This window comes from Leptonychotes weddellii, chromosome 9 (genome assembly GCF_054177405.1).
Source record: "Leptonychotes weddellii isolate Sample4059 chromosome 9, ASM5417740v2, whole genome shotgun sequence".
NCBI lineage: Eukaryota > Metazoa > Chordata > Mammalia > Carnivora > Phocidae > Leptonychotes > Leptonychotes weddellii.
Genome location: NC_138377.1, coordinates 75,362,331 through 75,382,795, shown reverse-complemented (window position 1 = coordinate 75,382,795; position 20,465 = coordinate 75,362,331). Strand labels below are relative to the sequence as shown.

The following is a 20,465-nucleotide window of genomic DNA, read 5'->3' as shown; positions in this document are numbered from 1 at the left end:
AGAAAACAAACTCTTGGGCGCCTGGGTGGCTCAGTCGTTAAGCGTCTGCCTTTGGCTCAGCTCATGATCTCGGGGTCCTGAGATGCAGCCCAGAGCCGGGCTCCCTGCTCCGCGGGGAGTCTGCTTCTCCCTCTCACTCTCCCTCTGTGCTCTAATAAATAAAAAATCTTAAAGAAAAAAGCTTAAACTTTTGAAAGAAAAGGGTGTGCTTATCGCAGAAGATAAGGCAGGTGTCTTTCCCAACAACTGTTCACCTTTACCGTCCAGCAGCTCTCCCGGGTCCTCGGTTTCCCCAGTCATGTCCTCCAGTCCCCGCAGGTCGCCCCGCGCACCCGGGCAGCCGGAGCTGGGCCTCGCCGACCGCGGTGCGGCCGTACCTGGCGGGCCACGGGCCTGTGCTCCGGAGTGGCGGAGCAAGCCGGGGCCTTGACCCAAGGACTGAGCGGAACCTTAGCCCGGGGAAGCCCGGGCTCCGCCCCTCCGCCCCGCCCCCTCGCGCCGCGGCCCAACGGTCGCTCCGCGAGCCGGCCCCGCCCCTCCGAGGCCGCCCGTGGCGCGCCGGCGCCTGCGCAATCGCCCTCAAGCGCCCCGACCGGGATGGCGGCCGTTTTGGAGTCGCTGCTGCGAGAGGAGGTGTCGGTCGCCGAGGCCGTGCGGTGGATCGCGCGCAGCGCCCAGACCTCGGAGGTAACAGCGACTGCACACCCCCGGGCCTGACCCGAGTCTGCTTTCCGCGGGAGCTACCACCCCTCCTGTCCCTTTTCTCTCGGGTGCCTGGCTGTCAGCCCGGGCCGAGTGCGCTCCAACTAGGGGCCGCTGCCCGGGCCGCCCGCCTCAGCGCGCACTGCGGTCCCGGCTGCTCGTGGCGCCGGGCTGGCCGCTGACCCTCTCGTCCCTCGCCGCTTCTCCCTCAGGATGACCCCGGGGAGGCGGCCGCGCTGAGCTCCCTCCGGCCACTGCGGAAGGAATTCGTGCCGTTCCTGCTGAACTTCCTGAGGGAGCAGAGCAGCCGCGTCCTCCCGCAGGGCCCCCCAACCCCCGCCAAGGCCCCGGGCTCCTCGGCAGCTCTGCCAGGGAGGCCGGGGGGCCCGCCGCGGGGCGGCCGCGGGGCGCGCAGCCAGCTCTTCCCCCCGACTGAGCCTTCGAGCGCCGCCGACGCCCCTTCGGCCCGCCGCGGGGGCAGGAGGCGGGGCCCGGGCCCGGGTCGCGAGCGGGGAGGCCGCGGCCCCGGGGGCCTGGAGGAGGGGGTCGGCGGAGAGAGTCAGCCTTGGGCCGGGGGCCGGAGGCCCAAAGGCTCTGGCAGCCCCGGCAGCCCCAGCCTCGCGCGCTCTGATCCGCCAAACCTCAGCAACCTGGAGGAGTTCCCTCCCGTCGGCTCGGTTCCCCCGGGCCCTGCAGGGTGAGAATCAGCCCTCCCCGACGAGCGGGGTGGGCACGAAGGCTGTGCGAGGGGAGTCAGGAAATTAGGGCCGGGCGCTCCGCAGCCGAGCGTGGGAATGGCCCGAAGGTTGGGGGTGAGATAACCACAGTAGTGAGAAGGGCGTTTCGCAAGGGGCCCCCGCCCTTGAGGTGGTGAGGGGGACATGTTTGAAGATGGGAATTTGAGAAAAACCCGTGGCTACTTAGCAGGACGAAGCCTTCACGCCGGATCAACCCAACTCCGGTGAGCGAAGAGCGGTCACTCTCCAAGCCCAAGACCTGCTTCACCTCACCCCCAATCAACTGTGTCCCCAGTTCCCAACCCTCAGTCCCGGACACTAGCCCTTGGGGCCATGGCCTTCCCCCAGGGTGCAGAAGTCTGCAAGAGGAGCGGGAGATGCTCAGGAAGGAGCGGTATGACCTTGCCACTCCCTGGGTTGTCAGCTTCCTCCCACTGGGGGATCTGAAGGGCTTTTCCCTGAGATTGGTTTGCCCGCTCAGGGAGCCCTGGGTCTGTTTCCTGGGCTGTGGACGTCTGCTCTGGAGGAACCAGAGTGTGGCTGTTGGGGGGAAGCTAGGGGAACTGCTCTTGACATCTCTCTGTCCCCATAGCTCTAAGCAGCTGCAGCAGTCACCTACTGCCACCTGTCCCACCTCAGAATTGGGGTCTCCCCTCCCCAGCCGGACAGGAAGCCTCACAGCTGAACCCGCTGACCCTGCCAGAGTGTCTTCCCGCCAGCGCCTGGAGCTGATAGCCCTCGTCTACTCTTCATGCATTGCTGGTGGGTGAGAGCAAAGGGTGCTGGAGTGGAGATGCTTGCGGAACTGCGGGCTAGGATTCCAAATGGTGCCTGACACCCTGAGGTTTCTTTTTCTATCCAGAGAACCTGGTACCAAACCTCTTCTTGGAGCTTTTCTTCGTCCTTCAGCTCCTTACTGCTCGGAGGATGGTGGCCACCAAGGACAGTGACCTTGAACTAACTCCAGGAGCACCAGGTCAGTGGGCAAGCCTCTTTTTGGGAAATGAGGGCTGGAGATGAAACAGTTCTTAACTGACAGCTTGGTACTATCCTTCTAGATTCCCTGGAAAGCCCACTGTTCCAGAGTGTCCATGACTGTGTCTTCTTTGCAGTGCAGGTTCTGGAGCATCAGTTTCAGTGAGTTTCCCCAGCGAGGCATTTAAGCCTCATTGCCATTGTCCATTTGCTTCTCTGGCCACTTGGGGTAAGTGCTGTGCTTCACACAGGTGCAGTGACCCTGGGCCTTTTCCTACACGTAGCCTGTCATTTTGTGTCAAGGCTATGAATTTAACCCCTGAAAGAATCAAATTGCCCCCTGTGGCCTTGGCATCTGCCCTTCGGGTTTGTGTCTGTTTCCCTGCTCCAGAGGTCTCTTTCCTGCCCCCTTGCCTCCAGCATCTTAAACGCTCGGCCCATGACTTTGCCTTACATCCTGCTCCACGTTCCAGATGACGTTCTCTGGGGTGTGCAGGTGCCGGCTCCTATTTGCAGCGCATCCCATTCTCAGTCATGCGCGCTCTTGTCCCTGTAGGGTTCTTTCCTACCTGGACAAAGGGACCTTGAAGCTGTTGGCCGAGAACGAGCGGCTGCTGTGCTTCTCACCGGCTCTGCAAGGCCGCCTCCGAGCGGCCTATGAGGGCAGTGTTGCCAAGGTAGGGAGCCCAGCTAGCCCGGACCTGACCGTTCCCAGCCTCGTGCTTCAGGCAGCCCGGCGCACGCCACTCTGGTGTCACGTGGGCTGACCCCGGGCCGGAATGCGGGGGTGACGTTTTCTGAGCATGACCTGGGAGGGTTTCAGTCCCTAATGTCACTGCCATATTTTAGGTCTCTCTGGCGATGCCACCCTCTGCTCAAGCTGTCTCCTTTCAGCCAGAAACAGACAATCGTGCCAACTTCTCCAGTGACCGAGCCTTTCATACTTTTAAAAAACAGAGGTGATAAGAAAAGGGAACTTTGGGGAGGGAACGAGGTGGCATTTTCTCTGGGATAGGCAGCCTTTGTTGTTTTCATACAAGCTAGGAGTTTGGCACTAACAGGTGGTAGTTTAGCACCACTGGGCCCTTCCTTCCAACCATCAGAATGGGCACGTACCTTCATCCTGTTTCCTGCCGTGGACTGGAACCTCCGCCCTTAGGCAGCCTTCTCACAGGTGTATGACTTTAGTCACAGGGTTCTTCAACAAGACAGAACCGGATTTTGCTGTGCCCCGGGGTCTGTGAGGCGTGTGGCGTGCTGCTGCTGGGTCTGCAGCGTTGTCATCACCTAGAGAACTCTGGGGAGGATCAGGAATGGGGCTGCGGATAGTCCTGTCCTCCGTCCCTCTGAGCTAGAGAAGGCACTGCTGGGAGTCGGTGAGGTCAGCTGCGCCTCCGTTGATCAGGCACTCTTATGTCTGTCAGGGACGTGTTTTTTGAGGTGCTTCGAGAGTGGGAAGATCGGCATGAGGAGCCTGGCTGGGATTTTGAGAAGGGCTTGGGCAGCAGGATCAGGTAGGTGCTCCCACACTGGTCACCTTGCCTCTCTTGCTTCTGGCAGTGAGCAGCTTAGGGGTGCTCGGGTAGCTGATTGGAGGAGGCCTCTTCCCCCACTCCTAGCCCACGGACGTTACCTTCTGTGCACCTTAATCTCTAGTTACTGGCAGTTTTGCCCCCACTCAGAAGGGATTTGTTGGGCCAGCTCCTTGCACTCAGACATGACCCAGACTTGTTCCGTGATGGCGAATGCTTAGATAAGTGCAAAGCCCTTTCTCCAGATTGCTTGAGTGCCAGATTACTTGGTCCAAGTCACTGGTTAGACCCTTTCCAACCTCCATTTTCTCCATCATCTAGTTCAGCAGTTCTGAGAACTTTGCATAGCTACATGAGGCACAGAGAATATCCTCCGTCCAGGGATCTACCTTCCACTTGGGTCATGAAACTCACTGGAGCCCAGTGTACTGAAGATGAGAGGGGTGGTATTATTTCTTGTCGCATTAAGTGTATCTCTAGCTTTGAGGGATCTTGGTGCTGAGGAAGGTGTCCCTTACCTGTTCCTGTATCCTTGTGCTGGCCAGCTCTGGCCAAGGTCTGCTCGGGCCCCTGGTAAAGGACTGAAAGGCCCAAGGATTGGCTCGTTCTCTCAGATTTCTGCCCCCTTCCCCCTTCCCTCACATTCTCTTCCTGCCTCTTACGCCTCAGAGCCATGATGGGTCAACTCTCTGCAGCCTGCAGCCACAGCCATTTTGTTCGGCTTTTCCAGAAACAACTTCTCCAGGTAATGGCCCCAGCAGGAGATTACAGTGGACAGTAGATATTAAAGGCAGCCAAGTAATGGCTGGCACTTTGGGATGGGGCGGACAGCCAGGCAGGTCCTGGGCTGGAGTTTGAAGAGGAGTTCTGCTCTTTGTGGGGGGTGGCCAAAATGCAGGCAGCCAGAGAGGAGCCAGAGCCTTCTGTCACATGCCCTGCACGCCCTGCCCTCCTTCAGCCTCTCACTACTTCCTTGCCTTCGATTGGTGCCATGGTAGAGAGAGTACTGGCGTACGACTCAGGCCTGATTTCACATCCTGGCTCTGGGGAACCTAGGCAAATGTTTCACCTTGCAGTTTTAGCTTCTTCATCTATAAAACAGTATCATCCCTACCTTGAAAAACAGATCTGTGGCACCTGATGGCGGGGTCGGCATTCCCTAAATGTTCATTACTTCCACCCTATTTTGTTCAGTCCTTCTTTCTGAACAAACTTACGGGTTTTCTGTTTGTCTCCTCTTTCCGCTGCCCCAGATGTGTCAGAGTCCTGGTGGCGCTGGGGGCACTGTCTTGGGGGAGGCTCCGGATGTGTTAAGTATGCTTGGAGCTGACAAGCTGGGGCGGTTGCGGCGCCTACAAGAAAGGCTCGTGGCCCCTCAGAGCAGCGGGGGCCCCTGCCCACCCCCCACCTTCCCAGGCTGTCAGGGCTTCTTCAGGGACTTCATCCTGAGCGCCAGCAGGTAAAGGTCCCCTGTGTCTTGCAGGGAGTGGGGCTGGGGCCCGGAGAGGTTTGTCTTTCCAGAAGGACAACAGTTGTTTCTCCTGTCCTGGAATATAACAGGGTGGGATTGGGCCATGGCCAGGCTCCTTCCAGCTCACACTTCTGCCTCCGTTTCCCTTCTCGTTCTTTTACCCACGTAGGTAACCTCACTGCTCCTTTGCCTCCCTCTCTACCCCACTGTGCCTTTCTGTCTGCAGCACCTCTTCTCTATTCTGGGTCTTTCTACACCTCTGCCAGTCTTTTTTTTTTTTTTTTTTGTCTCCTTCCTAGCTTCCAGTTTAATCAGCATCTCATGGACAGTCTGAGTTTGAAGATCCGGGAGCTCAACAGCCTTGCCCTGCCCCAACCTGAGCCTAGCGACGAAGACGGGGAGTCAGACGTGGACTGGCAGGTTAGAAAGCGGAATGAGGCAGAGTACAGGGTTCTGACCTAGGAGGGAGGGGCTGTTTTCAAGAACTTTGTAACAGATTCAGAATTATTCTAGAAGCCCTATGCTTAGGACCTTTTACTTCCCTGATCCCTTGCAGGGTGAACGGAGGCAGTTTGCCATGGTGCTGCTCAGCCTGAGGCTTCTGGCTAAATTCCTGGGCTTTGTGGCTTTCCTGCCATACCGGGGGCCCGAGCCACCCCCCACCCGTGAGCTCCAGGACTCCATTCTGGCCCTGAGGAGCCAGGTGAATGGGGGCTCTGGTAAGGAGGGCTGGGAGGGGCCCCAGAGCCCTGGAGTTGGAGGGTATGTCCGGCCCCCGGCCTTGCCCCCTGACCAAGCCCTGCCCCGCCAGGTGCCCCCTGCCCTGGACGTGCGGGCTCTGCTGCAGCAGGGGCTGCGGGCCCGCCGAGCCGTGCTCACCGTGCCCTGGCTGGTGGAGTTCCTTTCCCTCGCCGACCACATCGTGCCCCTGCTGGACTATTACCGCAGCATCTTCACCGTCCTGCTGCACCTACACCGGTGAGTGCGGCAAGGGCGGGGCTGGAGCCGGGGAGCGGGAGAGCTGCTGAGGCTGCTGTCAGTGAGGAGGGCTGGGGGCCTGTGCCTCCTGGGCCGAGGCTGACCCCCAGCGGGGATGCAGGATGGGGTCCTCAGCAGACCGCAGGCGGGTCCTTGCACTTTGGCCCTTTTTTATTCCTCCTGTGGCCCAGCTGAGAGGGAGTACAGATCTGGGAAAGGGCGGTGAGGAGATCCTGCTCACCTGCACGACAGCCGTCCCCTTTTGGTCTGCTTTTGAGAATTACTTTCCCATTGATAGCTTTCTTTCACTCCATTCCATTTCTTTCTTGGCACAAATGTACCTGTTAGGAGCTTGGTCTTGTCAAAGGAAAGCGAAGGGGAGATGTGTTTCCTGAACAAGTTGCTGCTGCTTGCTGTCTTGGGCTGGCTTTTCCAGGTTGGTAGAGGGAGGGAAGATCCAGATTGGGGAGGAGAGGCAGCCACTGTGGTGGAGGTGGGGAGTGGGGGGAGGTCTGAGTCTGAACGAGGTCAGGGCCAGAAGATGGAGGTTTAGAGCGGGTGTGGGAATCCCCATGGTGTTGCTTTGCTCCTGGAACCACAGGGTCTGTGTGTTGCATGTCTGTAGTGCTGACTGGCGCTCACGCTGCCCTGGTCTTTTGTCAGATTCCCACGGTCCCTGAGGACCTGTTCTTTCTGGAAGAGGGTCAGTGGGATGCCTTGGAGGTGGATACAGTAGCTTCAGAGCGTGGGCTGGTAAGTGTTGGGGTCCGGCCAGAGCCATGGGGGTGGCAGGAACAAAGGAGGCAGGCAGGCTGGGCGTTCCTAGACTAACTGTCTTCCCTGTCCCATTTCTGGCACAGTGGGAAGGAAGAGAAACCTGCCTACTTAGCTCTGCTCTCTTCTCTCCCGCAGGATGGCATGCCTCTGGTGGACCAGCACCTGCTCTACACCTGCTGCCCCTATATTGGTGAGGACACTGGTCCTCCGCCGCCCAGGGTCCTCGGTCTGCCCCTTGATGAGTACCCAGCAGGCATCCCGTAGGCCCGACACCCTAATACGCTGTTCTCTTCTTAGGCGTTCCCCGGGTGCTTCAGCATCTTTACTCCACAAATACTTAACATCCAAGAGGCCTGGGAGGGTAGGGGTGGCTCTGGAACTAAGTAGTTGGGCTTCCCTGCTGCAGGAGAGCTCCGGAAGCTGCTCGCATCATGGGTGTCGGGCAGCAGTGGGCGGAGTGGGGGCTTTGTGAGGAAGATCACTCCCACCACCACCACCACTGGCCTTGGAGCCCAGCCTCCCCGGACTGCCCAGGGGCTGCAGGTAAGGGACCGGTAGAGGCAGGGGGCGCCCGGCAGGGAAGAGAAAGGGAACTCTTCACACACTGTTGCCCCCACCCCCGACAGGCACAGCTGGCCCAAGCCTTTTTCCACAACCAGCCGCCTTCCCTGCGCAGGACTGTGGAGTTTGTGGCGGAGAGAATTGGCTCTAACTGCGTCAAACACATCAAGTGAGCGTGGGTTCAGAGGGTCGGGAAGGCAGATGTGGAGGGTGCCAGGCTCGTTCCCTTATATTTTCCCCCTTGAAATCTCCTAACGTCGTGTTGCCAGGCTGAGGCAAGTTAGCTTGAGGGGAAGGATGTGGTGGGGAGGCTCAAACTGCTAAAGTTCTTTGAAGTTAGTTCTGACCAGATTTGTAGCCCCTTTCAGATTCAGCCCCCTTAGTTACCTCCAAGCCTTTCTGTCCCTGCTACAGGGCCACACTGGTGGCAGATCTGGTGCGCCAGGCAGAGTCGCTTCTTCAAGAGCAACTGGTGACACAGGGACAGGACGGGGGAGATCCAGCCCAGCTGTTGGAGATCTTGTGTTCCCAGCTGTGCCCCCATGGGGCCCAGGCATTGACCCGGGGGCGGGAGTAAGAGACCCTCGTCCCCACTCTCAGCTTTTCTTTTTCTGACTTTTTCACACTCCTCTCCTTTATTCCATGTGCTCGCCAAACCCCCCTTGTTCTTTTGCTTCCTCTGTAGGCTTATATCTTGGGCTTTAGGTCCCAAAGTCCGAAGTTGAATTTGGAAGAGTGGGGGGTTGGGGGTCCCATTCCTCCCAGCGTCGGGGATCAGGGGTGGGCCCAGGGCTGACAGTGCTTCTCTTCCTCCCCACCCCCCCGCACCGCAACACCTCCCCAGGGCAGAGCCCTCCTAGCTCAGGTGATGGGTACACTTGGCCTTTCCTTCTGTGAGCCAGGCTGAAATCTCTAGCCATCACTGACAGCCTCTGTCTCCTTTCAGGTTCTGTCAGAAGAAGAGCCCTGGGGCCGTACGGGCGCTGCTTCCCGAGGAGACCCCGGCAGCTGTAAGTAGGGAGGAGGCCAAGAGCCCGCAGACTAGTGTCTGGTGTGGGAGAGGTGCGCCGTGGGCCGTGCGTGCGCGAGGGTGTGCGTGAGGCTGCTGGTGACAGGCAGGCCCATGGCTTGGTCCCGGCATTGGGTGCGCCTCACATGTTCATGTCATCCCCAAGCCTCCCCGGGCCCCTAACACTGCAGTTCTTCTGGGTCACAGGTTCTAAGCAGCGCAGAGAACATTGCTGTGGGGCTTGCAACAGAGAAAGCCTGTGCTTGGTTGTCAGCCAACATCACAGGTAAGGTTCGGGCCCCGGGGAGGGCTGGCCGGGTTGTTCCAAGGTGGACTGGCAGAAAGTGCGAGGCCCTTGGGGGAGATGGAACACCAGGCAGCTGGAAAGGGTGCAGGGCATGGGTTGATGTGGTGTGACCCCTTTTCTGTTCTCCCTTTGACCTGCAGCGCTGATCAGGAGAGAGGTGAAGGCGGCAGTGAGTCGCACACTTCGAGCCCAGGGTCCCGAAGCAGCTGCCCGGGGGGAGCGGAGGGGCTGCTCCCGAGCCTGTGAGCACCATGCTCCCCTCCCCTCCCACCTCATCTCCGAGATCAAAGTACACAGCTCCCCTCCTCCCTGCGCCCCTCCCCTCTGCCCTCTCCCTGCTCTTTTCCTGGTCTCCCTCCTTCCTTGCGTCCGCCGCAGTGTTTCATGTAGCCGCTTTCTGTGTTGTGCAGCTAGTCCGGTGTCCGTCATGACTGAATGGGGTTCGGTGGGGCAGAGCTGAACTGAATGGTTTTCCTCATTGCTCTTCTCGGACTTCTGGTACCTGAGTCACCCAAAAGGGGAAGAGGGCAGATGGGCAAGTTTGGGAGGGGCTGCATATTGGCGACGGGAGCCTGGTCACGAGGGGCTGTCTGGTGTTAACAGGTAGGAAAGTCTCTGAGCAGTTACCTGCTTTTGGGATCGGATTTCAGAAACGTTCTCCTCTGTGGGAGGTGATGCTTATTTAGTTACAGACGGTAAGAATAAACTACCATTGCTCTTGATCTGAAAAATTGAGAGCCTGTCTAGAGTAGGGGTCAGCAAACAGCCCAGGGGCCCAGTGCAGCCTGCCGCTGGTTAGTGTAGAGCCACACGCCACACTTGTTCACTTCTGAACCGTCTAGGGCCTTACTGTGCTGCCGCAGCGGAGTGGAGTAGTTGGGGCAGAGGCGTCATGGCCTGCAGAGTCTCAACTCTTTACTGCTGGGTGGGGCTAAAGATTAGGATTAGGGCTAAGGAGGAATGACTGAAGAGGGAGAGTATCCAGGAGGGAGAAGAGAAGGCTAAGTGGCCAGTAGCTACTGGTTTTCCCTGCTGAAGCCGGACTCTCCCAAGAAGATGAACAGAGAAGCGCGCGCGAGAGAAAATCTACTGTGTATGGAGCAGGACGGCTCCCCTAAGTGTTTTCAGAGTAAGGCGCTGTCTGGGAATTGGCTAGGATCGCCTTTGTCCCAGGACGAGGGACATCTTGAGCTCTCAGGCATGGCGTCCACATGGTTGCTTCTCCCAGCTGTGCGGTCTGCCCGAGCCCCAGGTCTAAGGCACCTTGAACCCGCCACTTCATCCAGGGGCCCTGTCTTCCTTTTCCTTCTGCCTCTTTCCACTGGCTGATCCCTGCCCCAGGCCACGTTCTCTGTGGCCTCCTAGGTGCCAGCCAGGTATGCAGTCTCACTCTGCTTCCACCCCTACTGCCTCCAGGATGTGCTGTCTTTGGCTGTGGGCCCCCGGGACCCCGAGGAGGGAGTCTCTCCGGACCATCTGGAGCAGCTCCTGGGCCAGCTGGGCCAGACACTGCAGTGCCGCCAGGTGAGCCGCAGTGGGATGCTCCGCTGGGGGTCCTTGTCCGGTGCCCACGAACCGGAGCTGCAGCGGCTCGGGGCCACTGCTCTAAGGACGGTACTGATGCCCAGGGTCCCCCTGTCTCTTCCCCACAGTTCCTGTGCCCACCTGCGGAGCAGCATCTGGCGAAGTGCTCTGTGGACTTAGCATCCCTCCTTGGTATGGCTCCTTTTCATGACATCACGCTCTTGCCGGATCTCCCAGATCGCAGGGCCGGGTACAAGCAAGATTAGATACACGGAGCTTTGTTCCCTTTTTCCTCCCAGGGGCCAGCTAGGGGACCCTACCTATGTCTCTTAAAGCTGGGCTTTCTTCTCTTCCCATAGTGGCAGACCACATCCCTGTCCTCGGGCCCCCGGCCCCGCGCAGGCTAGAGAGGGGTCAGGCTCGAAGGCTCCTGCACGTGCTGCTCTCCTTGTGGAAGGACGACTTTCGGGTGCCGGTTCCGCTGCAGCTGCTGCTGAGCCCAAGGAACGTGGGGCTTCTGGCGGACACTCGGCCAAGAGAGGTGAGCCGGGGGCAGTCAGGCTCCTTAGCCCTCCGCAGTCCTGTGCTTATCCCACCGCCATGGGTGGGGTTCCTTTACTCCCCCTTTCTGGCAGCCATGCTCAGTTTCTTTTGACACGCTAGCATGGGCTCCAGGCAGCCTCTGTGGCAGTTTGCTGTCCTTTGGATCAGTCAGGGTCGCTGTACGGTCCTAGCCACCCTGACCTCCTCCGTGTGTGTTGCAGTGGGACCTGCTGCTCTTCTTGCTCCGGGAGCTGGTAGAGAAAGGGCTCATGGGACGGACAGAGATAGAGGCCTGCCTGGGTAGCCTCCGTGACGCCCAGTGGCCAAAGGTAAGGAGTCCTCATATTCTCATACCTAGCTGGAGAACAGGAGTCCTATGCCCTTTTATCCTGAAATGAGGCAAGTGATGGGGCCCAGGCATTCTTAGGATCTTCCCAAATCTGAGTGGATTTTGTCAGGTATCTTCAGGACCACCCTGAAATGGCGTGGCTGTTCTGGAGGGCGTTTTTCACATTTGAGTGGGTGTTGTATGAAAGACTGTGTCCGTGGAGGGAGGGAAGAGGGAAGGCAGGTAGTTAGTTGGAAAGCAGCGTGGCACAGTGAGCAGGAGTTTTTAAAATCAGAATAACCTAGATTTTAATCTCAGCTGGTACTTAAAGTTATTGTGATCTAGGGCGGAATGATTTATACCTCCTACGGTTTGTCAAGACGAAACATGGTGGTGGTGAAGTAGTCACTCCATGGTTGAGTCTGCTGTCAGATTTCACTCTCCCTGCTGGAACTTGAGCATCCCAGAGTACTCATGGGAAAAGGGGTCACATCCATTTCGGTGTAGAAGGCAGGTGGGAAAAAATAAGGTTGTCTACTCACTGGTTAGCTAGGGCTTGATACTGGGGATTGACTTTTAATAGAAAGGATGTACCATCCAGAATTATGTATCAGTCAGTGTTGTCTGTCATCTTTCTGCTTATTCCAGGACTTCTCCGAAGAATTAGCGACACTGTTCCACCTGTTTCTAGCTGAGCCCCACATGCCAGAACTCCAGCTAAGAGCTTGTGAGCTGGTGCAAACAAACCGGGGAACTGTGCTGGCCCAGAGCTAGGGCTGGGGAGCAGCCGTGTCTTGGGTGTCTGACCGGAACCCCGGCTGACTGACTATGCCTCAGGAGGAGGCCCCCATGCCCCCCTCTGAGTGCTCACTGCTGACCCTTGCTGAGGAAGGAGTAGCTAAGTCTGTAGTCAGGCCTCCTGCTCATGTGTGAAGGAAGTGTGGGGCTGCCTGGCATCCCACCGACTGCAGGCTCACCACCCGAGTCCTACAGGGAGGAGAGTTCACCTGATTCAGGATTATGATGGCAAAGCCTAGAGAGAGACTCCAGTCCTGGAGCAGAAGAGTTGGCATTTATTACTTGGATTATTAAATGACGTGTGGGCTTGACGACACAGGACTTGAGCCCCATTTGCTGCTACCCCACTGTCCCTTAAAACTTTGTGGTTTGGAAATCATGACAGAGGCAAATGACTTCTGCTTAACTTGTGGGTAAAGTTAACACATGAATCTTGGGAGTCGACATTTTCTTACCACCAGGAGCTGGACCGCCTGCCATCTCCTTAAAAATGCACAATACGTGAGGTGGGGCTGACCCGCCAGAAACCCAGCTTTGACCCTGCACCTTCTCTGCCTTCAGCCCTGTACAGGTACTAACTCTCAGCCATAGCTCCATCCAGGGGCCAAGCACAGGGCAGAACATTAGAGCTTTTTAAAATAAACTCTTTTCTTTATCAAGGGCTTCCTGTCTTAGTTATTTTCACCTGACCCTTTCCTTTAGCAGGCTGCAAAGTCCCAGGTGCGCTTGAAGGTGGGGACTGACAGGGTAGAGCTCTACTAATGGCCTGGCCACTTAGCAATGCCTAAATGTTCCCTCATATCAGAGCCTGGGGCCCTGTTAACTCCTTGCCAATAGTAGTGACTTCTGTACAACTCCCTCTAAGGTTAAGTTAACATGCAAAGTCTCCACTCACCAGCTACTCTCTAACAAACTAGATGGCAGGGCAGCTCTTGTTAGGCTTGTTTCGTTAGGGCTGGGGGTATGTGGTTTGGCTCAGAAGTATTCTGTGTGTCTCTAACTGATCCATTGATTTTTGACTAAAAAGCACTACCTTGATAATGTGCATGAAGTTCGCTCCTGTAAAATTCATGGTCTTTCTGCATCAGCAGCGCAGACAGAGAGGCTCAGGCTGTGCTGGAAGAAGGAGACGGTACTCCGGGAACCCTCTGGAAATGTCTTGCAAAACTCCTGTCTGTTCCTCCATGTGTACTTCCTGGGGGAAAAGTGCACAGCTGTCAAAAGAGGCCGACCCAAGGAAGCGTCAGGTTCTCTGGGCCAAGGGGGCCTGCTGCGGTACCTTAGGAAAGCTGGGGGGTAGTCCTTCCTGGGGGCCAGCAGCACAGAAGGATCCCTCCATCACCACCTGGTCCTGGCGCCTTCCCTCCCACCTCTCCTCCCAGTTGCTCCTTTCACAGGTTTTGGCACAATCGCTTCATTTTCAAAGGACTTTATCTTTGTCCTTTAAATCCATTTGATACTGTAGCAAATTCAGAAGTGCTGAATGCCTGGGAACCAAAATAGTTTCAAGGAGGGTTTTATCTGTGTGTGCCCACTAGGTGTGGCTGAATGCAAGCACCGCCCTGGGAAGCTGAGCCCCAAGGTAAGCAGCAGCCACTGCAGCTGGGCAGCTCCCCACGGATTCAGGACAGGTGGGCAGGGCCGGAGGCAAGCCCGGAGCCCCACGGATGCTGGGTTCAAGCCCACTCAGTTCAGTGTAGCACGGGCCCAATTTGGGAAACTCACCAGGGGCCTGTGTGAATCTTAAAGGCCCACTCTCTAGGCAGCAAGATAAACTTAGGAAGCACAGGCAGCTAATGAACTAGTGAACGAAACAGGTCCCTTTCTATGTATCTGCTCTCTCTACGAATTGTCTAAAACAGTGGTCTTCAAAGTGTGGTCCCCAGACCAGCAGCCTCAGAATCACCTAGGACTTCCTAGAAATACACATACGTTGGCCCCTCTCCAGATCCAGTCAGTCAGAAACTCTGGGGTATAACAAGTTCTCCAGGTGATTCTGATGAAGTCTGAGCGCCACCCATCGAAACCAAAATTTGACTTCCTCATGATCATTTAGAGCTGGGTCCCTGGACTTTCTTGAATACAATATTCCTTAGATTGCTGACTCAGGCCAGGTGTGTGGCTCTCACAGTAAGGGGATAGGGTCGCCTCTGGGCAACCCATATGTTCAGATTCCCAATGGCGGCTCTGCCCAGAAGCCCAGAGGTGCTCACCTGTTAAAGAGCTTCCTTCCAGGGGGTTGTGGTCGCCAATGCAGGGCAGTGCCTGCTCTGGTATCCTCTCTCAGGTGCATATCTGGGCTCCAGCAGGCTCCAGTTGGCCAACTGCTCGGGTTGCTGTTCACAAGCAAAGTCCTGCTGAGCTCATGGCAAGAACTCAGTATATTAGTGTGAACCATATAGCTTGAAACAGGGCCATGAGCAGTTGTTGCCATCATCATCTCATTGCCATCATCATACTGAGGCTAAATTCTGAGCTCAAATGATACAGTAGTCTTCACTAAATGAAAGGACACCACGGACTTCTAATTTGCAAGTGTTCTGACTTCTTCAATCAATAGTCTTAAGAGATTTATATGAAAAGAGATGTGAGTACATAAATAGGGTGTTAAATATACCAAAAACATTAACCAGAAAAATACATTTAAAGGCAATTTAAGGGCGCCTGGGTGGCTCAGTTGGTTAAGCGACTGCCTTCGGCTCAGGTCATGATCCTGGAGTCCCGGGATCAAGTCCCGCATCGGGCTCCCTGCTCGGCGGGGAGTCTGCTTCTCCCTCTGACCCTCCTCCCTCTCATGTGCTCTCTCTCTCTCATTCTCTCTCTTTCAAATAAATAAATAAAATCTTAAAAAAAAAAAAATAAAGGCAATTTAAAAAGCCTTCAATCAATCTTACATAAGTAACAATCTGAGGTAAAAGAAAAAAAATCCTGCAAACACTTCTAAAGAAATCTGTGCTGTACCATACAGAAACGGACCTTTTCACCACATCTTTTCAAACCCCATATGGTCACCCTCTTCCACCAAAGATTGTAGGCACCAGAATGGAAGCTGGGACTCTCTCCCACCCCAACCACTTCCACATAACCATACAGAATACTCAAAGCTCAAGTTCAGCCAGGCTGAGGTACAAGAAAACCAAGCCCATTCCCCACCCCCTCCTAGAATAGCGATCCTACCCCAGCAGCACGGATGCTCAAGAGACCACTGAAGGCTGGTGCCAAGGCTCTGAGGGAGGTGAGGAACGGAACTGAGTTTCCTCCTAACAAATCACATACTTCCTCTAGGAGTTCTAGTATCTTCTCTCCAGTCTTTGAAAAGCAACTTTTCAGCTTTTTGAAATTCCTCTTGCCCTGTCAGCAGCCAGCATCTTGCTGCCCACCCCCACCCCTCCTCAAAGAGCTAGATTCCCCTCCTTGACCCCAAATCTGTCCAACCTGCTTCTACCATGGTCTTCCCATTCTGAGCTCTGGAGTGATGGCTCCAAGACTGAGCATTGCTCAATACTCTGAAGGAGGCAAAGACCCAACTGTCCTCTCCTGTGAGGGAAAGGAAGGGGTGGGGGAAGCAAAAATTAATAATAAAGCATTTTGTAAAAAACCTAAGGAGAAACGATTCTGAACATTGTTGTGGTTTGTGCAGCTGTTTTTTTAAACCATTTTTCGGATTTGCTATTTTCCAATACTCCATTCCACAGTGGAGCTGAACGCTGGAGGCAGATTCCGAGGAGTCCTGGCCAATGGCTGCTTGCTTCCCTCCCTGCCCAAGGGCTGGGCCGGCAGAGCAAGGAAGCTTGGTGCCAGAGTCCCGCCTTCTCCCAGTTCGCTTATCCTGGTCTTCGAGCAGCTTGTCTGCCACAGGGTCCCAGGGACAGGAAAGAAAGGTGAGAAGTCCAAAACGGTGAGTTGAGCTTCTTTCACTCTGGCCAGCCAGGGCCAGGAGCTCAGGTCCCCTCACTCTGCAGAGGCGCCAGCTGTGACCCAAGTACTGATGGGGCTTTGCCGGCAGCTCGGTCTGAGTGCTGTCTGCCTGGTTAGCCACAGCCGGCAGCCTGGCCTCTCCTTGCATCGTGGCACAGTGACGAGAGCCACCCTCGCATCACTGGCGCGTCCTGGGCCTGCATCTCTGCAGCATCATCTTGACGGGAAGATGCTAACTACCAAGGAAGGAAGCCAGTCTGGCTATCACCAGCGGCTGCTGTTTGATGAAGGAGCTTAGGAGCTGAGGGGGGAAGCCTGGCGCGCCAAGTTCCACCTGAAATTAAGCAGAGAGGGAAGAGCTGAAGGTGTGAACGGACGTGGGAGAATGTGCCAGGCACCCGACAGGCACGAGGAGCCACCCAAGCTGTCGTGATGGGAAGAGCTCCTCCAACTGTCTGTGCTTCCAGAGTTTACAGGCCTCTGGGCTCTGCTGTTCAGATCTTGGCACGGGCTTCCCCTCCTGCTGATGAAGGTCACGGTGGGGAGCTGGGAGCAGAGAGGAAACAGACCGGGTCGTGCTCGCTCTGCTCTGCGGAGGCTGCGGCTCCTCCCTTGTCATGACTCCTCTATCTCCGGAGGACGCTGGCGACAGAGAGGCTAAAGGCCGCTGCGCGCTTCGGTGACTGAGCAACTCTGTCCCCCTCCTGCCTCAGTTCCCCACTGACCGCCCCCTTACTGTGACTCAAGAAGCCCGAGTCTCCGGCTCTTGGGACACAAGGCCTGGGCACTGAAGGGTGTCGAACAGCTCAAGAGAAAACTCCCATGGGGTGCCGGGGCCAAACTAAGGCATTCCGTGCCGCCAGCCACACAGGGAGGATCACCTGGGCCAAGTAGATGACTCTGGTGATCTCCTTTCCTTCCATGGTGACGGGCTGTAGGACCCAGGCACTGGGCAGGATCTCGCCTCGGACCATCTCCCTGCTAGGTCTCGGCATGGATGTGTCATAAACAGACTGAGCTGCCAGGACAGACAGATGCCCCTGGGGACAGAGAGTGATGGCGGTCAGACAGGGACAGGCTCAGTGCAGCCAGCCTCTAAGCCATCCTCACGCCCGCCCAAACCTCCTTTGCCCAGAGGACCTGATGCCCACGATGACTGCCTCTCCCAGCACTCCAGCCCAAGGTCTGCCCACAGTGTCTTTACCACCAGCAAGACAGGCACCTCTTTGGCTTCCACGCAGACGCAGCAGAAATCCCGCGGCTGCTTCAGGGCACACAGGGTGGTATTGCACACCAAGTATACTGGAGGGTCAGGAATGGGGAGAGTCAGGAGGTGTGTGGACGGACTTCCCAGCCCAGAAGCACCCCCGATATCCCACCATTCTGCAACCTGACAGGCAGACCTAGCCTGAGTGATCCAGAGGTTGTCGGAGTATCTGGCCTCCCAAGAGGGCTGCCTCCAACCCTGCTCCCTCTGTCCCCTGGCCACGGCCCATGGGAAGTCTTCCCTGGGCTCACCCAGGTTGATGCTGTTGGTCACTCGATGATGCAGCCTTGCTGTCTGGATGGGCTTGTGGTACAGCGGCCACAGGGTGGGGTCACTCACAGCTGCCCATACGTGCGACAGTGGCTGGGACACCAGGCTTGCCCCCAGGAAGCCATGCCGAGTAGAAGAAAACATCTTGTAGTAAAGCTGGACTTCCTGCTCCTCACCCTGATAGCTGGGGAACACCGAGGGTGGGGAAGAGGAAGAAGAGGTAAAAACTGGGCTCCAGGCTCAGAGAGTCGTAGCTCGGGGTGAGGGACTCAAGGAAGCCAGGGCAGAGAAGGGAAAGGAGAGAGGACAAACAGGACAGACAGCCGGCCAGGACAAGACGCTGGGCAAAGGCACTCACTTCCAGCCAGCTGCTGCCTGGTGGCTGAAGAGGTTGTGCAGATCATCGGAGCAAGCAGCCATTACCTGGAGACAGAGGGGTCACACCCACATTAGTGGGCACAGTACAACGCAGACCCTTGGATTAGCCATTCGCTCTGACCAGCATGCACTGAATTCCCCTTCTGTCAACATGGAGAGCCGCTAGCAGCCTTGCTGGCCCTCATGTGCCCTGCTCGTTCCCTCATTTCCGCTCCTCCCCACCCAGCACAGGTCTGATAAAGGAACCATGGGGACAAGGGGAACAGTTCCTCACATCAGCAACAGAGAGGTCTACGATGTGCTTGGCCAAGTCCTGATAGGAGGAGGAGAAGCAGATCCCCAGGCTGGAGAGGCTGGACGGAGAAGTGCAGCAGCTGCCCAGGGAGGTTCTGTGGCCTACAACGAACGGGCAGAGGCCATGTGACAGCATGAGCATCAAGGCCTCAGGGCAGCAACAGCCTCCTGAGGGACAGTGACTTGGGGCTGGTAACTTCAGGCTAGTGACTCCCTAGGATCTAGCAGACCTCAGCCCCTGAAGTCCCCAAACCAGGCAGGTAGCTATGTGCCCTCACCCCCCTCCACTCACTGTAAGCTAAGCTCTTCCAGGTGGACCCGGCCAGACTCAGGTGACTGTTCCTCACTGCGGAACTGCCCCGAACATCCCCTATCCAGGAGTCACTGGAATCAGGCAAGTTTATGTCCCCCTGCAGAAAAGAAGATGCTCAGGATCAGATCAAAGGCAGATAAAGAGAAAAGCAGACCACCAGAAAGCCCATGCAGAATTATCTCCTCTGCCTCTGAACTGTGCCAACAGTTTCCAACATAAAGGCTCAATCAAAAAGATCTTCCCCACCGGGATTACAGAAGGCTGGATGTCCCCAAGAAGTCAAGAGCAACAGAAACCAGTCCCTGGACAATCTCTCCTTATGCTTTAAGCCACAGGCTCAAAGACAGCTTGTAGGAGAGCTCCCAAAAGGGATCAGAACAGAGCCTCAGAAGTCTCAGCACAGAGCATCAGTGGGTATGGGCTGGGGCGGGGAGGGGGGGTGGCTCTCTACCACTGTGGCAACAGGAATGAGGCCATGGCTAGAGCTAGGATTTGTGGGATAGCAAACAAAGCCCAAGTGGAAAGCGGGGCTGGGGGGTGGGGGGAGAGCAATGGGCTGTGAGAAGCTTGACCCTTGGGCCTGACGTCCCAGAACCTCTACACCCGCCCCACCCCACCATGCCCCATACAGCAGCTAAGCCAAAGGTCCTAATTTGGAACCAGATGGGGATGACCCTCTGGATCTGCAATATGTTTCTCCCACCTTTACCTCAGCCAGCAACTCAAGGACATGACCTTGACTCCTGCTGAACCTAACAGGTACCATCCATCCCACCTCTATCATCAGTTTTTAACCTACTGCTACTCTAAAGACAAGAAGAGGTGAACACAGACAGTTCTACCTCCATCCTTGCCTCCATTCCTCCTGCTGCAACATTACAAGTGGTCTCTCCTACTTTAGGCAGGTCCCTCTGTCTCAGACTGAGGTCTTGTGCCCTCTTCTTGGGAACTTTCCACTGCTGATCATCTCCTTCACCTGTTGCCTCTGCCTCACCCTCTTCACTGGATGCTTCCTATGAGCACTGAAGCATGCAAAAACCTCTCCCACCTTTAAAAACCTTCCTCAAAGGGGTGTTTGCTCTTCCACCCACAGATATGCTTCTTGAAACAACTGTCACCATTTGCCATCTCCCACCTTTCACTCCCTTCTGAACCCACTTGAACCTAGCATCTGCCTCACCACTCCGCCAAAGAGCAATCACCCACATCTCTGTGATGTTCATGTGGCTGGATCTGATCAGCAACTCCCAGTCCCCATCTTACTGAACCTCTCAGAGAACTTCCACTCAGCCAGCCTCTCCCTTCCACTTGAGATACTCGATTCCTGAGTTCCCAGGCTCCTCACTTCCTATCTCTGTGGTGCTCCTCCCCGATTTCCTGTGTTGGCTCATCCTCCTCAAACAAAAACTGCTATTCTGGGATTCTTTCAAGACTCAGGCCTAGGCCCTCTTTTCTCCCTCAATAATATAGTCCTAGGGGATTCCATCTGCTCCCATTGCTACACTGATGATTTCCAAAATTAAATATCCATGGATTGATCAATAAATATTGCTGAGACAACTGGCTGCCATGTGAAAAAAAGGTTACATCAGAGACCCATTTCATGCATCATGCCAATATAAATTCTTCATAATTTGTGGCTCAAAATATATGGTGTGGAGGAAAATTTATTATTACTACAAGAAAATATAAATTTTTAAAAATTATCTCATAGTGGGGCTATGCCTTCCTAAACAGAGCACAAATTCCAGAAGCCATGAAACTAAAGACTAATGAACACTAG

The 20,465-nt window shown here is 56.0% G+C and overlaps 2 protein-coding genes across 13 annotated transcripts in view; one reads left to right on the top strand and one right to left on the bottom strand.

Moving 5' to 3' along the window:
- Positions 1–555: 555 nt before the first annotated feature.
- Positions 556–12,897, top strand: CDAN1 (codanin 1). Of its 3 annotated transcripts, none has more exons than XM_031026392.2 (28): positions 556–687; positions 915–1,399; positions 1,630–1,833; positions 2,032–2,201; positions 2,302–2,415; positions 2,498–2,576; positions 2,971–3,091; positions 3,264–3,373; positions 3,839–3,928; positions 4,616–4,691; positions 5,200–5,405; positions 5,717–5,837; positions 5,974–6,120; positions 6,229–6,395; positions 6,744–6,831; positions 7,059–7,148; positions 7,308–7,362; positions 7,579–7,715; positions 7,799–7,902; positions 8,148–8,306; positions 8,680–8,743; positions 8,950–9,028; positions 9,190–9,338; positions 10,466–10,573; positions 10,702–10,765; positions 10,933–11,114; positions 11,338–11,445; positions 12,093–12,897. In XM_031026392.2, the coding sequence occupies exons 1-28, from the start codon at positions 598–600 to the stop codon at positions 12,216–12,218; spliced, it is 3,693 nt and encodes a 1,230-aa protein (XP_030882252.2). In that variant the 5' UTR covers positions 556–597; the 3' UTR covers positions 12,219–12,897. The 3 variants fall into 3 exon arrangements, 2 of the variants coding, with proteins under 2 accessions (XP_030882252.2, XP_030882251.2); XM_031026391.2 differs by having other exon boundaries at positions 1,627–1,833; XR_014148594.1 differs by lacking the exons at positions 10,933–11,114; positions 11,338–11,445; positions 12,093–12,897 and having other exon boundaries at positions 1,627–1,833; positions 9,190–9,291.
- Positions 12,898–14,799: 1,902 nt separating this feature from the next.
- The window catches only part of STARD9 (StAR related lipid transfer domain containing 9), a 123,086-nt gene continuing 117,420 nt past the window's right edge, over positions 14,800–20,465 (bottom strand). For 5 of the 10 annotated variants that reach the window (XM_081830971.1, XM_081830974.1, XM_081830973.1 and 2 more), the window contains 7 exons: positions 18,662–18,779; positions 18,350–18,471; positions 18,056–18,120; positions 17,679–17,881; positions 17,365–17,462; positions 17,042–17,200; positions 14,800–16,494 (listed from right to left, as the gene is read on the bottom strand). In XM_081830971.1, the coding sequence (XP_081687097.1) occupies positions 16,393–16,494; positions 17,042–17,200; positions 17,365–17,462; positions 17,679–17,881; positions 18,056–18,120; positions 18,350–18,471; positions 18,662–18,779 (867 nt within the window). In that variant the 3' untranslated portion in view covers positions 14,800–16,392. Of the gene's footprint in view, positions 16,495–17,041; positions 17,201–17,364; positions 17,463–17,678; positions 17,882–18,055; positions 18,121–18,349; positions 18,472–18,661; positions 18,780–20,465 lie in introns of those variants that run through there. The other 5 variants (XR_014148591.1, XR_014148592.1, XM_081830972.1 and 2 more) reach the window with 4 other exon arrangements.

Bases quoted from the DNA above. Each gene is read 5' to 3' on its own strand.
- CDAN1 (XM_031026391.2), top strand. From the start codon at position 598: ATGGCGGCCGTTTTGGAGTCGCTGCTGCGAGAGGAGGTGTCGGTCGCC. The intron at 3,374-3,838 runs GTGATAAGAAAA...TATGTCTGTCAG, and splicing joins CATACTTTTAAAAAACAGAG to GGACGTGTTTTTTGAGGTGC. The intron at 10,574-10,701 runs GTGAGCCGCAGT...TCTTCCCCACAG, and splicing joins AGACACTGCAGTGCCGCCAG to TTCCTGTGCCCACCTGCGGA.